This window comes from Macrotis lagotis, chromosome 1 (genome assembly GCF_037893015.1).
Source record: "Macrotis lagotis isolate mMagLag1 chromosome 1, bilby.v1.9.chrom.fasta, whole genome shotgun sequence".
Taxonomy (NCBI): Eukaryota; Metazoa; Chordata; class Mammalia; order Peramelemorphia; family Peramelidae; genus Macrotis; species Macrotis lagotis.
The window spans coordinates 912,611,396-912,629,069 of record NC_133658.1 but is presented as its reverse complement, the minus strand read 5'-3'; the positions used below and the strand labels follow the sequence as shown (position 1 = coordinate 912,629,069).

The following is a 17,674-nucleotide window of genomic DNA, read 5'->3' as shown; positions in this document are numbered from 1 at the left end:
GAAAAATTGAGTGATACATTTTCCCAGTCCAAGATAACTTGGAAGTTCTGCAGGAAGGTGTGATTCACCAGGACCAGGAATTGGAAAAGCCCAAGTCCCAGGGTAGCCCTGAAACAGCTTGAAGGGGTGGGGAAAGAATTCTGCTAGACCAGAATGAGTGCAGAGTGAAGAGCACAGGCCGCAGAACCTGTAGCAAGAATTGGGGAAAACCAGCCTGTACTTCCAAAGCACTGTCCACAGACGGTGATGGGGTAAGGGGAGACTGCAGAAATTTCTCTAATCTCCCTGTGGACAGGACTCTGTTGTTTGCCCATGCTCAGATCCAGGTTGCAGTTTGGGCTTCCATACCAAGATAGTTGAGCAGGACCCCTCCCTACAGCTCCAGGGCAGAGGGGAGTGCTATGGTCAACTACACATCAAAGTATAGGCAAAAGAGCATAAAACCTTGGAGGAATAAAGGTCCCAGTGGGGTGTCCCCCCAAAAAAACCAAAACCCCAAAGACTTGGAAGTGCTGTAAATTGGTCTTGGGCTGAGGAAATGAGTAAACACAGAAAATCAAGTATCTGACCATAGAGAATTACTTTAGTCCCATAGAAGATCAAAACACATACTCAGATGATGACAAAATCGAAGCTTCCATATCCCAAACCTCCAAGATAAATAGAAAATGGGATAAGACTATGGATGAGCTCAAAAATACTTTGAAAAGCAATTAAAGGAAGGGGAGGAAAAACTAGGAGGAGAAATGAGAGAGATGCAGAAAAATCATGAAAAACTAAATCAACAGCTTGGTGAAAGAAATACAAAAAAATACTGAAGAAAATAATGTGTTAAAAAACAGTTTAGGCCTAATGGAAAAAGCAAAACAAAAGGAAAATGAGGAGAAGAATGTCTTAAAAAGCAGAATTGGTCAACTGGAAAAGGAGATTAAAAAAGCTCTCTGAAGAAAATAACCCCTTCAAATGTAGAATGGAACTAAAAGAAGGTCATGACTTTGCAAGAAATCAGGAAGAAATAAAACTCTTCCAAAAAAAGCTAAAAATTAGAAGAAAATGTAAAATGTTTCATTGGAAAAACAACCATCCTCAAAAACAGATCCAGAAGAAATAATTAAAAATTATTGGACTACCTGAAAGTCATGACCAGGAAAAGAGCCTACACTTCATTTTTTAAGAAATAATACAGCAAAATTGCCCTGAGATCCTAGAAGCAGAGGATAAAAATAGAAATTGAGGGAATTCACTGATCATCTCCTGAAAGAGATCCCAAAAGAAAAACTTCCAGGAATATTATAGCCAAATTCCAAAACTTCCAAGGAAAAGAGAAAATATTAAAAGCTGCCAGAAACAAACAATTCAATTACTGTGGCTCTATAGTCAAGATTACACAGTATCTGGTAGCATTTACATTAAGGACTCATAGGGCTTGGAATATAATATTCCGGAAGGCAAAAGATCTTGGTTTACAACCAATAATCGATTTTCCAGCAAAATTGAACATCCTCTTAAAAGGGAGAAGATGAATTTTCAATGAAACAAGGGACTTTCAAACTTTCCTATTGAAACAACCAGAGCTGAACAGAAAGTTTGATCTCCAAGTACAGGACTTGGGGAAACCATAGAGAGGGTGGACGAGAAGGACTAACTATAAGGAACGTAATGGTGTTGAACTGTTTGTATTCCTACATGGGAAGAAGATATTGAAAACTCATATGAACTTTAAGAGCTGTTAGAAGGAGCATATACAGACAAGGCACAGGAAAGAGTGGAATATAATGGTATAATATAGTAAAAGGATGGAGTCAATAGGTGATAAAGTACTGAGAAGAAGGGAAAAGAGATAAAGATGAAGCTAAGAAATTTCACATAAGAGTCAAGAAAAAGCTTTTTCAATCGAGTGAAATGGGGGAAGGCAAGGGGGGATGAGTGAGCCTTCATTCTCATCAGAAATGGCTCAGAGGAAATAACATACACACTTAATAGGGTATAGAAATCTATCTTACCCTAGAGAAAAATGAGAAGAAAGGGATGGGATAAAGGGGAATGGGGGGAGGGAAGGAGGGAATGGGTGATAGAAAAGAGGGAAGATTGAGGGAGAGGGTACTCAGATACAACACACTTTTGAACAGGGCCAGGATGAAAGGAGAGAGAGTACAGAATTAATGAGAGTGGGGAGGAATAGAGTGGAGGGGAAATACAGCTAGTAATAGCAATTGTGGGAAAAAATATTGAAGCAATTTTTCTGGTGGACTTAAGATAAAGAAGGCAACTCACCCCAGAGACAGAGCCATTGGAATCTGAACACAAACTGAAGTACATTTTTTTTTTCTCTCTCTCACTATTCTTGAGGTTTCTCATCTTCTTGGGGGGGGGGTGTTTAAGTTTACTCACAACAAAATTATTGTAATAATATAAAATAAATCTAGAAAAGAATTTAAAAAGTTGTCTTATGTGATACATAATTTTATTATCTCTAATATTTTATTTCTTCCCCAAGGATTTGTTCTTTTTCTCTCAACACATTCAATTTTGATCAATGCATAGCATGAAAAATAAAGATTATCAGATTGCCTTCTGTAGGGTGAAGGGGGAGGGATGGGAGTGTGAGGAAAAATTATAAAATTCACTACCTTACAAAAATAATAAATAGGAACTACTAATGCATACAATTGGAAAATAAATAAAATATTTACATAATAAAAAAGAAATGATTGCTGAAAACTATTGGTGTATGTAGTTGGATAAATAAATCAATAAAAATTTTTTGAAAATTGTAGTAGAAATGTTATCTGTAGCTATAACAAATGAAAGAGAAATGGAAAGAATTAGAATGGACAACAAGAAACCAAAATACACTTTGTAAATGATATGTTGGCATGCTAAAAGATGTACCACTTGAAACAATTAATACATTATCCAAATTACAAAATGTAAGATAAAGCCCCATATATTATCACTATTTCTGTAGATTACCAACAAAGCAGAGCAGCAAGAGAAAGAAAAACTCATTTAAAGCAATTGTAGTCGACATAAAATGTTTCTGAGTCTATCTGCCAACACACACCCCCAGAAATTACATAAAGCTTTTATAAAACACCTTTTACTCATAAAAAAATCTGATTATATATAATGTTAATTGTTCATGAATAAAGGTAATACAATAAAAATGACAATTTTACCAACAATTAATTACTAATTCAGTGCCATACCAATCTAACTACCAAAAAATAATTTTACACAACTAGAAAAAAATAGTATCACAATTGAAGTGGAAGGATAAAAGATAAAAAATATGAAAGGAATTATTGAAATAAAATGGACAGGCAGGTGGCCAAGCTCTGTTAGATGAAAAATTATAATATAAAGTAACAGTCATCAAATCTATTTGTTACTAGCTAAGAAATAGAGAAGTAGATTGGGGAATAGATTAGGCACAAAACAATAAATGAATATAAAAATCAGTCTCCTCTTTGTTAAACCCAGTGACCCTCACGCTCTTATCTAAAAACTCACTATTTCACAAAAACTGCTTGAATACTGGAAAATAGTATGGCAGTCACTGGGCCTTTAATCTTACACTTTATACCAAGATAAGATCAAAATGAGTAAAGGACTTAGACAAAGAGTAATACCAAAAATCAATGAATAGGAAAAAAACGGATAGTACATGGATCATAATGTTGGAGAGGGGAGGAATTTTTGACCAAGCAAGAATTACAGAACATTAAAAAATACACAATGGTCATTAATTATATTAAATTAAAAAATTTTTTTTACAAAATATTAATCAGTATAAGAAAGATTAGAAGAAATGCAGAAAGCTGGGGAAACAATTTTTTGTAGTCATTGTTTCCCATTAATTGGTGAATAGCTGAACAAATATCATCCTATATGAATAACAATAGGAATACTTATTGTGTAGGAAACCTTTAAGGGTCAAACATCAGAAAAATCTAAAAAAACTTACAGAAAGTGATGCTGAATTAAGTGAACTGAATCAGGAAAATAGAGTTCACTTTCAGTTTTTGTTTCTGTTTTTTGGCAAGGCAATGGGGTTAACTGATTTGCCCAAGTTCACACAGTTAGGTGATTATTAAGTATCTGAGGTGGAATTTGAACTCCGGTCCTCCTGACTCCAGGGCTGGTGCTCCATCCATGCACCACTTAGTTGCCCTCCCTTTTATTTTGGTTTTTTCAAGGCTATGGTGTTAAGTGACTTGCCCAAGGTCACAGAGCTAGGCAATTATTAAGTATCTGAGGCCAGATTTGAACACAGGTACTCCGGACTCCAGGGCTGGAGCTCTATCCACTTGGCAACCTAGCTGCCCCAAAATATAGTTCACTTTAATAGCAATCTTGTGTTATGATCAGCTATGCTTGACTTAGCTCTTTTCAGGAGTACAATCATCAAATACAATTCAAATAGTAATTATGATGGAAAACATCAGACAAGCCAGAGAAAGAACAAAGGAGTCTGAATGAAGACCAAAACTTAATATTTTCAAATTTTGAAAATTGTTGTTTTATATTTTTCCCTTTCATGTTTTTTTCTGATTCTTTTTACAATACATGATTAATATGGAATTATGTTTAACATATAATACAGCTTAAGATCATTACTTCTTGTTAAGTGGAGGGAGAAGGCCAAGTAGGGAGGGAGAAAAATGTGGAGCTCAAGATCTGAGAAAAAATGAATCTTGACAACTATTTTTGCATATACTTGGAAAAATGAACAAATAATTTTATAAAAATAATACTTCAGGGGACTTCTAGCCAAGATGGTAGAGGAAAACAAGGCATTGTTTTAAGCTCCCCTGGCATTCCCTCAGAACTGACAGGAATCAAGCCTCTTAAAAGACATTGGTTAGACAAAAGAACAAGGCCTGTCACTGGGAGATGGGACTTCAGAAAAGCTTGGAATGACTCACATGGACTAATGCTGAGAGAAGTAAAAAGAATGAGAACGTTGTACACACTAACAGCAAAACTGAGTGATGAACAAATATGATGGGCTTGTTCATCACATTATACAATATCAAAGACAATTGTATTACTTGTGATGGAACATGTGAGCAGAAGCCTTTGTGGTGTGCACATAGCATAGAATGGGAGAATTCCAGAGCTTGCATTAGGAGAGCTTCAGCCGAGCTGCCCAGGACAACCATTCTGCCAGCAGTGCTGTGCTGGAAGACCAGTTATTAGGGATATATTATAACTCAAAATATATAAATAAAATGGAGAACCTGGTGATTAATGAACTCAGCATACAACTAAGAAGTTAGAGAGAGAACAAATTAAAAATCCCCAATTAGATACCAAATTACAAATTCTGAAAATTAAAATAAAATGAATAAAATTGAAAGCAAAAGAGCTATTAAACTAATAAATGAATCCAATGGATAAACCTTTTGTTAATTTGATTTAAAGACAGAAAAGAAAATATGAAATCACTAGTGTCAAAAATGAATAAGGTGAATTCATCACCAATAAGGAGGAAAGTAAAATTATAATTCAGACTTATTTTGCCCAACCGTATGCCAATAAATTTGATAATCTTAGTGAAATGATGAATATTTAGAAAAATATAAATTGCCCAGGATAAAAGATGAGGAAATTGAATATTTAAATAGCCCCATTTCAAAAAAAGAAATTCATCAAGTCATCAGTAAACTCCCTAAGAAAAAAATCTCTAGGGGCAGATGAATTCACAACTGAATGCTATCAAACCTTCAAGGAAGAATTGGTCCCATATCAATATCAACTAGTTTTTCAAAGCTAGAAATGGGTGCAGGATATTATAAACTCCATAAAAGAACAAGGAATAGTTTATCTGTCAGTTCTTTGGAAAGGGGAGCAATTTATGACCAAAGAAGAGCTAGAAAACATTATTACAACAAACTGGATAATTTTTATTAAATTAAAATAAAAAGATTTTGCACAAACAAAACCTTTGCAAATAAGATGAAAAGAAATGTAGTAAGTTGGGAAACAATTTTTACAACTAGTGTTTCTGACAAAGGACTAATTTCTAATATATATATATATACATATATATGTATATATATATATATATATATATATATATACAGATAGAGAGAGAGAGAACTGAGTCAAATTTATAAAAACAATAAGTCATTCTCCAAATGATAAGCGGTCGAAGGATGTGGAAAGGCAATTCTCAAACAAAGAAAAGAAAGATATCTATAGTCATATGAAAAATGGCTCTAAATCTCTATTGATTAGAAAAATATATATTAAAATGTTTCTTAAGTACCACCTCACACCTTTCAAACTGGCCAATGTGACTAAAAAGGAAAATGATTAATGTTGGATGGGATGTGGGAACACTAGGACCCTAATATATTGTTGGTGGAGTTGTGAACTGATCCAACCTTCTTGGAGAGCAATTTGGAATTATGCACAAAGGGCGATAAAAAATGTGCATATTCTTTGACTCAGCAATGCAACTATTGGACCTGTATCCAGAAGAGATCATAAAAAAAGTAAAAATCACACATATACAGAAATATTGATGGCAGTTCTTTTTGTAGTGGCAAAGATTTGGAAATTGAGACAATGCTTATCATTAGGGAATGGCTAAACAAATTGTGATATATATATAATATCTCTGTGTGTGTATTTGTGCATGTGTGTGTGTGACAGAAAACTATTTTCTATAACAAATTATTTGGAAAGGGATTTCAGAAAAATCTGGAAAGACTTGCATAAATTGAAGTTGAGTAAAGTGAACAGACCAGAAGAAGATTATACACTATATACTAATGGCACATTGGGTGATGATTGAATGATAGATTTGTTCACTTCAGCAGTACAATAAGCAAAGACAGTTTTAGAAGACCCATGATGGAAAATACCATCCATATGCAGAAAAGGAACTTATTATCTTATTATCTTTAATTTTTAATAGTTGTCTTATGTGTTATGTCATTTTTTTCTGTCATGTCATTTTCTTCCATTTGGATCTTTCTTCCATTTGTCTTTCTTCCATTTGGAACTGATTTTTCTGTCACAACATATTCAGTACTGATTGATGTTTAGCATAATTATAAATACTGAGATTATATCAGATTGTTTTCTGTCAGGAGGTGGGGGGGACAAAGGAGGGAGGGAAAAATGTATAACTCAAAACTAAGCAAAAAAATGATTGGTAAAAACTACCATTGTATGTACATGGAAAAACAAATGAATAAAACTTTTTAATTTAAAAAAAAAACTTCTATGTAATTACCATGCATCTTCTCCTAATTACTTTTTTAAATCTCCTTTCAAGCTAAAAATGCCCAGTACATTCATTGGAGTCTAATAAATAATGAATTCAAGACTTTTTATAATCTCCTTTAATTCTCTTCTGGACAGAATATATGTTATTTATATTCATCTTTATGAGTATGAGAACTGAACACTATGTTCCCTTCTTAGCCTTCTAAGTTAAGGGATAGATTTGACCCTGAAGCCTTTCAGTGCTGTCCCTGCCTAACCTGGGTCTTCTCACAGGATTTATCCTTAGTCCCATCAACTAAATCCTATACATATTACTGTCACGAAATTCTTCTGTCACAGATGAAGTCATGTCAAAGATTACTTTGGCCACCCAGTGAAACCTATGATAGCCATCTGGGGTAGCTATGGCACAAGTAATGAATGGGAACTATCTAGGGCTTGAGTCTTTTCAATTTGAAAACTACAAGATGTGGTTAAAGTAATAGATACTCTGCACAGGCTTTAGAATTCCTTTTCTAAACTCACTATGTCATCTCTCTGGATCAATCTAGGAACTAAAACTAAAGATATATAATCCAGAGTTCAATTTCCCATCAGTTCCTGTTGACTTTGCTATGATTGAGACCAACCTTTGGAACAGCTGTGACTCATCATTATTAATGAAGAAAAATATAGACCTGGTTCTCAAGGGATTATAGTTCAGAAGTCGTTTCGCTGAGTGAATCACTCATTTCTTGCTTTCTACACACAACTCTTTTTCCTAACCTATACAGCAGAGAAGTTGGGACATGTGAACTCTCTAGCGCTCTAAGTGGAAACTTACCTTCCAGGGATATAGAACTAGGCTGCCTTCATCTTTCAGATATTCCGTTTCTGATCTAGCTATGAGTAGCTGATGGAGAGCCCATGCCACAGCATACACAGCATTGTAGACATTGTAACTCTGACTTGACATAGACATGTCAAAATACCGCAAAGGGAGCATCTCTAAGGAAGCATTGTGTGAACAGACATCTTGCTCCCATTTTGAAGTATCAAATGGACATTGAAATGCTGAATGCCAAAAACTTTTAAGGAACATATCTTCTGGATATTTAGCAGGTTTAACTGTTCTTAAGAAAGTTTTGAAACTTGGAATTTCTTTTCTCCGCCCAGAAAATATCAGAGCTCCATTGAAACTACTAACATCCATGCCATGGGGTCTGATGGTGAAATCCCAATGGGAAGTGGTAATCCACACTTTGCTCCATATCACGTAGGGAAGTTGTGCATATTGCAATGTCCTTAGTGAATTGGTATCCCCATAAACAACGATTACATTGGCAGAAAATCCATCGATTTTTTGCATGATTTCATAATTGGAATTAATAGTGTATTTCTCACTGGGAGGAACCCTCTCTATAGAGGCCACACAGACACCCTTCTTGGCCATCTCTTCTCTCATCTCTAGGAGGAATGATTCACCCCTGGTATTATCTGTGATAACCATTCCCACCCATGTCCAGTTGAAATGCACCATTAATTGGACCATTCCCAGGGCAAGGGTGGAATCCTTGGGTGACAGTTGATAAACACTTGGAAAATGAACCTTGTCAGTCAGGATCGAATCAAATGGGCCATAGCTGATCTGAATGGGAAAGAAAAATTTTTCTCTGTTGAAATTGAAGTATGGATCAGACAAAACCATATAATACCAGACCAGGAATCTACCTATTATCCTAAGATGCCATCATTTTTTCCATATGTTTGCAAAGACCAAGCTGCAGTCTCAGAATTTGGGCCTCCACCTTCTCTCTTTGCTATTGTATCCCTTGGCATTTATAAGATCTCATCCAGTTTCCAAGGAAGTTTCTGTTACCTGTGCCTAGGTTCCACATCCTCCAAAAATGTGCTCTAATGCAACCTCCAGAGATTCTTTCTTTTTTTGATCCACATTACTATCGTGAGGTAACTTTTTCTTACTATCTCAGAGTTTCCTTTTTTCACTTGAGATTTTATGAAAATTTTTCTGATTTTTTTAACAACTATGTCGCTGTGACATCAGCTTGCTAATTCCTTTTCTGTACCCAATTGGGTAATATTCATTTCATGTTTAAGAATTTGATAAGTGCTCATTCATTTTGGTTGAATTACATTTCTTTTTTTTTTGCAAGGCAATGCGATTAAGTGTTTTGCCCAAGGTCACCCAGTTAGGTAATTATTAAGTGTCTGAGGCCAGATTTGAACTCAGGTCCTCCTGACTCCAGGGCCGGTGCTCTATCCACTGTGCCACCTTAGCTGCCCCTTGAATTACATTTCTATGTACACATTAATACATCTAAATATACATATAAATTCATGTGTAAATACACCCACAAATGGATGTATGTATGCATAATTGTAACTGATAGTAAGTTGCAATGATTACAATAGTCTATACATTCCTATTGTTCTTTTTCAGTCATTTCAGTCAAGTCCCAATCATTTGGGATTTTCTTGTCAACGATACTGGCTGATTTGTCATTTCTTCCTCCAGTCTATTTTACTGATGAGAAATTAGGGGCATGTGACCAAAGCTAATAAGGGTATGAAGCCAAATTTGAACTCATGATTATGAGTATTCATGATTCTTAATCCAAATATTTATCAATTGTGCCATCTAGCTTTCCATTCCTATTTTTGTCTACATGTAAAATACACATGTAAAATATAGAACATATAAATACTAAGATGAATGTAATCATTTCAATGTAATGTAATAGAAGGTTTACATTAATGAAATAGAATGTGAGATAGATGGACAGACAGACAGATAGATAAAGTAGTTGTACACATCAGTGCATTCTAATAAAGCAGCAATGATAACTGATATCAAAAACTTATCTCTGTATATTCCTAGCCCTAAGCACGAGCTGAAGAATATTTCCCAGAGACAGGATTTCCCAATGCTTACCATGTCAATATCTAGCTTAAAATCCCTGGGGGATTGCCCTGACAGTCATCAGTATCTTCCTAACAATGCTGACTGTTTTTTATCATGATTCTTTACCTGTGGAAACTTGTAGAGTTCAAGGAGGGAAGCCATTTGGACTGACAAATCAGAATGGGCTCCTCCAATAACAGCCAATGATTTGCCCTTCTTCTGAATACAATGGTAATTTGGAATGGCCACTTCTTTTCCTGACAGCCACATTAAGGAGCTCTCCAAGGTACTGACATCATTGGGATAGGAGTTATAAATGTGGAAACCTAGAGTATTATTGGGTAACAGATTGGGGTCCCTATTGATTTCCTCTACAGCAAACACCAAAGCCAAGACTTGATTGTAGTGTTTTTCTTGATACCTCAAATGAGACCAATAATGTCACGACTAAGAAAACTTTTATGTTCAAATAAGGTAGTTGGTTCCTAAAGATAATTTCAAATCATGCTTTTAATTTTAGAGTACAAAGTTCATTGTACTTGGGTGCTATACCAATCAACCTACCAAAAGTTCCTTTCTCAAGGTAGAAAAATATAATTAAATCAAGGGAATTCATGAAAAAATACAAAAGAAGATGATGTAGCCAAATCAGATCTAAAATTATATTATAAAGCATCAGTCATCAAAACTATTTGGTGGATCAGTGGAATTGATTAGGAACAAAATAAACAGTAGCTACTGACTATAGTAATCTGCTGTTTGATAAACCCAAATGTTGTGGCTTGCTTCCTTGGGGCCCACAGCAGCAAACTCCCTCCCGGAAGGGAGCTGAGAATAAGGAGTCAAGCCACTACTGCCTTATGCCTCCAGCTCAATTTTATTACTGCTTAGCTATTACATATATCCTGTTAGGTCTTCTGGGGTAGAACAAAGAATAATGAGGTAATTGGGTGGATACAAGGAGGGTGTAGTGCAGCGTCTTGCATTACAGGATAAGGGGGCATATTAGGGGGGTAGGTGGTAAAACACAGCTGTGTCTAGCACCCTTGGTCAGTTGGGCAGAATGTCCAGCTCCCAAGGACTCCAGCTCCCAAGGACTACAGCACACCTTTATCTCTAAGGGTGGCTTGCCAGCTCCTCAGATTGTCCAGGTGGCAGTTTAATTGGAGATGATTTGTGTCATGGCTGTTAGAATAGCCTGTGTACCCACACCCAAAGATTCCAGATAATGGGATAAAAAAACTCATTCTTTGAAAGAAAGAATGGAAATGCTGGAAAACTGAAACTGAAAACTGAAAGCTAGCATGACCAATTAGATACAGATCAATATCTCATATATGGAGAGATATGGTTGAGATGGGTTCAAGATTTAGACATAAAAATGTGATATAGGGGGCAGCTAGGTGGCACAGTGGATAGAGCACCAGCCCTGGAGTCAGGAGGACCTGAGGTCAAATCTGGTCTCAGACATTTAATAATTACCTAGCTGTGTGGCCTTGGGCAAGCCACTTAACCCCATTTGCCTTGCAAAAACCTAAAAAAAAAGTGATATCATAAGCCAATTAGGAGAACATGGAATAGTTTACCTATCAGATCTATGAAAAGAAGAAATTTTTCTGAACCAAAAATTATAGAAAATATTATAAAATGCATAATGGATAATTTTGTTACATTAAATTGAAAAGTTTTTACACCAAAAAACCCCCAGAGCAACCAAGATTAAAAGGAAGGCAGTACATTGGGAAACAATTTTTACAACTAGTGTTTCTGACAGAGGACAAATTTCTAAAGTATAGAGAAAGCTGAGTCTAATTTATAATAAATCATTCCCCAAATCATAAATGATCCAAAGATATGAACAGGCAATTCTCAGATAAGGATATCAAAACTATCAAGGGGACATGAAAAAAATGCTCTAAATCATTATTGATTCAAGAAAAGCAAATTTAAACAACTCTGAGGTACCACCTCATTTTTTATCAGATTGATCAATATGACTAAAAAGGAAAATGGTCGATGTTGGAGGGAATGTAGGAAACCTAGAACAGTAATGGATTCTTGGTGGTTTTGTGAACTGATTCAAACTTTCTGGAAAGCAATTTAGAATTATGCCCCCAGGGTACTAAAACTTTTGATACAGAAAAAAACACTTCTAGATCTGAATCCCAAAGAGATCACAAAGAAAGGGTTAAAAAATCCCATATGTACAGCAATATTTGCAGCAACTCTTTCATTGTGGTAAAGAATTCGGAATTGGGGGAATGTTGATCATTTGGGAAATGAGTGAACAAATTCTGGTATATGAATGTGGTGAAATTCTATTGTTGTAAAGGAAAGCATGATGAATGAAACTTCTAATAGCCTGGAAGGACTTCTGCTGAGTGAAGAGAGAAGAAACTAAAAATTTTTATATACCAACAGCAATTTTGGGTAATGATCACCTAGGATGTCAGCAGTACATAATTAACAATATTTCTTAAAAACTTATGATGGAAAATATAATCCATAACCAGAGAAGGACTTGTGGAGTTCAAATGCAGAGAAAAGCTTACTATCTTCAATTTTTTTAATTGCCTTAAGGATTATGTTTTTTCTCTCTAAATCTGTTTTTTTTTTTCATTTCAATTGGAGTCCTTTTTCACAGCATGATTAATATGAATCTTTACTTAACAAGGTTATATATGTATAATCTATTGCTTTCTGTCAGGGGAGGGGGAGAAAAAAGTAAAACTCAAAACTTTGAAAAAATAGTGTTGAAAACTACTATTGTGTATATTGGGAAAGATAAATAAAGTTAAGTAGCCATTATTCAATCAATTCTTAACATACAGACAATGAAAAGATATCATTAATTCAAATCACAGCTTCTGGCCTTATTCCTAGTAAGATAGGGTAAATTTGGTGTGTTATATGAAGCCATAACTGGGGTAACAGAAAAGGTATGAAATGAGTTTGATTTATTTCATTATTCCCCTAATCTCTAAAACTCACAAGATGGTTACATTAATGTTTATTTTTGGGTTTTTTGATGTCTTTGGGATTGGTAACTTATTTATTTTAAAAATTTCTTAAATCATTTCAAATCTACACCTGATAGATCCAGACATCTTCCAAGGCACTGGCAAATTAAGTGATTTGCCCATTGCCATAAAGTGAGTTAGCCGTGGTAGAACTGATTCTAAGTCATAACTTCCCTCCTTCTCTCTCTCTTTTTTTTAGGGTTTTGCAAGGCAAATGGGGTTAAGTGACTTGCCCAAGTCCACACTTTTATAGGCACTAGGACCCCAGTTCTACCAGTCCACATGATGTTCCTCATACAAGACTTTCCATTTCACTAGTCCTCTCTTTTCACTGATTGCTTCTCATTCTCAGGAAAGCTCTCTCTTCTCATTCCAATGTTTTGAATTCAGAGTTTTGTCTGAGTGTCTGAGATCAGATTTGAACTCAGGTCCTCCTGACTCCAGGGCCGGTGCTTTATCCACTGCACCACCTAGCCACCCCATCTCTCTCTCTCTTTTCTTTCCCTCTTTTGCTCTCATTCTCTCTCACCCCTTCCTTTTCCTCTTTATTACTCTTCTTAGGTGTTTTTCTTTCATCCTTTTATATCTGATTCTCACTGTCTCTCTCTCTCTCTCTCTCTCTCTCTCTCTCTCTATATATATATATATATATATATATATATATATATATATATATACACATACATAATTATACTGCTGCTCACTCATTTGAGTTGTGTCTGATTCTTTTAAACCCAGATGGTCTTTTCTTGACAGAGATATTGGAGTGGTTTGCCATTTCTTTCTTCAGATCATTTTATAATTGAGGAACTGAAGTAATTGGGTCACATATCTATTAATTGTCTGGGATCAGAATTGAACTCAGGAAGATGAACCATCCTGACTTTAGACTCCACAATCTATCTGCTATGCCACCTAATTGCCTCAGTACTGATATAGAGTGAATCAAAATCAATAGCTCTCCATACAGGTACTCAATATATTAAATATAATAATATAATAAATTGCTTTTCTAAATAAAATTAAGTAAATGATATGTATTTAATAAGTTTTAATAGAGGACTGTGGAGTTACAGCCCAAATGTATCTATACCATTGTACTCATTTAACATAAAGGGAAAGTGAAATCTATAAAATGGCTTGGCTTGGCTTGTCACGGTGAAATCTAGAGAATTTTGAAAAACAGCAAATACAAAAGAATGAACCACTCTTTCAAATAATAGTGAAAACAGAGAAATTGGACTACAATAGAAAGAACTTAAAAGTCTATAAAATATAAATATTTCAAAAGAGACCAAGAGCCAATCATTTAAACAACAAAAAGCTTATACTTATTTCCTATGGGCCAAGAATTGCAGGAAACTCGAGTTATAAAGCAAAATAAAGATAAAAAAAGTAAGGTTCTGAATCCAAGGAGCTCACAACATAAGGGAAATATAATAAGAAAAATATAAAGTACAAAATTATGTGCAATATTATAATAAAATAATCCCTTAGGGACACCACTAACATTAAGCTGGCTAGCAAAATATTTTTTGCTGAAGGCTAGATTTTAGGTGGAGCAGGACAAAACTCTGAATTCAAAACATTGGAATGAGAAGGGAGAGCTTTCCTGAGAATGAGAAGCAATCAGTGAAAAGAGAGGACTAGTGAAATGGAAAGTCTTGTATGAGGAACATCATGTGGACTGGTAGAACTGGGCTCCTAGCGCCTATAAAAGTGAATAAAGAATGAGAAACCTCTAAAGATGGTAACCTCATGAGTAGTGATGGGCTTTTCAATGCAGGTAAAATATTTTATGTTTGATCTTAGACCTAAGAAGGAGGCATAGGAATCCGTACAGCAGGTGTGTGACATATATATACGACTTTGATCATTTTAGGAACTGAGAGGAGGATTTACCAGAATAGGGAAAGAGACCACCCTTAGAAACTTTCATTAAATCTAATTAGAAAGAAGGTGGACAAATAAAATATAAAAATAAATGATAAATTTACAGCCAAATGAAAATAATGAATAAGGAATGATCAGCAGAGATTGGGGAAGCTAAGCTGCACAGAGCATATACTTTTGAACATAAACACAGAACTAGAATTAAAATATCATTTCAGACATTAGTTTTATGGAATAAAGCAAATTATGCTTCCTGCCTCAGTTTCCTCATCTGTATAAGATGGGGTATAATAACATTTCTGCCCAGAAAAGTTGTGGAAATTAAGTAAAATAAAATAAAGTAATTCAAAAAGCTGATCCAGGTGGCTTATGGGAAAATTCTGTCTTATATTTTATATGAAAAACAATAGCATTAAAAACATTAAATATGAAGAATGAATTCAATCTACCAAACTAATTATATGAAACAATTAATTTCCTTAACCATTATAATAGAAACATAAGTGAGAAAGAGGGATATACATACATCTATACAAACGTATGTGTGTCTATGGATATATATGAATACGTAAATATAGATAATATATATTATATGTATATATTGAGACAGACAGAAACAGAGAGACAGAGACAGAGACAGACATAGATATCAATCTGAACAGAGAATCAGGATAATTTGGGCTAAAAGTCTTGAGTGGGACTTGACTGAAAAAGCCCAGTTGTACAATCATCAGCAAGTCATTTATTCTCTTGATTCACTGGGCAACACTGTAAGAGATTGCTATTATTATGCTGATAGAAATATGTATTTTAATTTTTCCTCTGAGACATGAATTTAGTGACACTATTGTATCATATAAAATTATATACATTAAAAGCTATATGTTCACAATGATGATATCTAAAATATGTAACATAACAATCACATATTATAATTGAATAACACATGTGAGACGTGAACTCTAACAATTATATTTTTATGCATATACACATAAGATAAAATGCATATACATATAACTCATAAGTGGCTCTGGGTGTATATTATAGAGATCAGACATAATGATGCAGCCATAAGGAAAGTCATATCTGATGCCTTCCTCAAAAAGGGTCCATGTGGGGCTGAAATATAGTTAAATGATATATTCAGAGGGACATGCCAGAACTTCTTTTTTTAAATTTCTTTTTAGGTTTTTGCAAGGCAATGGGGTTAAATGGAGTGCTCAAGGCCACACAGCCAGGTAATTATTAAGTGTCTGAGGTCTGATACGAACTCAGGTCCTCCTGACTCCAGGGCCGGTGCTCTATCCACTGCGCCACCTAGCTGCCCCCAGATTTTCTTTCAAAGCCTTTTCATTAAACAAAAGGTAAGCAAGAAACCTGTTTAATTATACTGGGGTTCAGAATGTGTTTATATGTGTGGTTGATTGGAGAGAGGTTGCTCCTTATATAGGGTTTTAAAGAGAAACATTGAGACATTAAAGGCAAAGGTATAAAAAAAAGGACAAGAAAATATATTCTGCCCAGGCAAACGTGTCAAAAGTGACTTTAAATTTTTTTTTTTATTTTTGCAAGGCAATGGGGTCAAGTGACTTGCCCAAGTCCACACAGCTAGGTAATTATTAAGTGTCTGAGGTCAGATTTGAACCTAGGTACTCCTGACTCCAGGGCCAGCGCTCTATCCACTGTGCCACCTAGTCACCCCTAAAAGTGACATTTTAATTAGCCTCTCCCCCCCAAAAAATTACTTCTTAAAAATACAATAAAACAAAAACTTACTGAAAGTCATTCAGAGCTTTCTCAGGATGAATGCGGAAATATTTCCACAAATGTGCAATGGTCATTTCATATATAATTAAAGGGAAAAATCCTCCCACAATAAGATCCCCATCTCTGTGATGGGTGGGACTGAACTTTCTTTTGAGGAAGCAGAGAGAAGTTTCTTTATGCTCCACAGACTGGAGAAGATTTGGCATCAGGAAGAGGAAAAGATGTAAGAACATAAGAAACATCTCTCTGAAATTTTTAACGCATGGACAAATAACAGCAAGAGAAAAGTAGGGGTACACTGAAAATCAAACCTGGCCACAGTCAAACTAGGATTGTGAAGAACATCTAAGGTGAAACTGTTCTGCAGGCAAATGGTGATTTCTGCTGCAAAATCTGAATTCCACTTTTCTTCCTTAACACCTGTGAAGACAAATAGAAAATGATTCAAACCCTTGCCCTAAACAAGGATAATGAGGGAGAATCAGGGGACATTTATAAGGATTTGATATTGCTTAATTATTGCTATAGGAATATTTATTTTGAGGTTTCTAACCACCTCCAACCCTCTCATCCCAAATGGAATAAGACTGTGCCAAGTCACTGGGTGCTCTGAGATCATCTCTCTTTGGGACTTGCCAACTGCACCTGAGTTCCCATGTCTAAGTGATAAACATATTTTTCTATTTTCTCTTTTCCTGTTCAGGTATTCTCAGCAGAGTAGATTAGAGAAGGAGGGAAGGGTGCCAAGGGCTTTATCTTGAGTTGTACTTGTGCTCAGGACTGTGTGACCCTAGGCCAACAATCAATATTCCTACAACTGTGGAGTTGAGAGAGTTTTCATCAGATAAAA

General features: G+C 35.2%; 1 protein-coding gene across 1 annotated transcript in view; it reads right to left on the bottom strand.

The window, feature by feature from the left end:
- Window positions 1-16,913, bottom strand: part of LOC141509778 (vomeronasal type-2 receptor 26-like) — a 31,713-nt gene extending 14,800 nt beyond the window's left edge. The window contains exons 1-3 of the mRNA XM_074219567.1: window positions 16,834-16,913; window positions 10,271-10,565; window positions 8,066-8,869 (exon numbers count right to left, since the gene is read on the bottom strand). Of these exons, the coding sequence (XP_074075668.1) occupies window positions 8,066-8,869; window positions 10,271-10,565; window positions 16,834-16,898 (1,164 nt within the window). The 5' untranslated portion in view covers window positions 16,899-16,913. The remainder of the gene's footprint in view (window positions 1-8,065; window positions 8,870-10,270; window positions 10,566-16,833) is intronic.
- Between the last annotated feature and the right edge of the window lie 761 nt (window positions 16,914-17,674).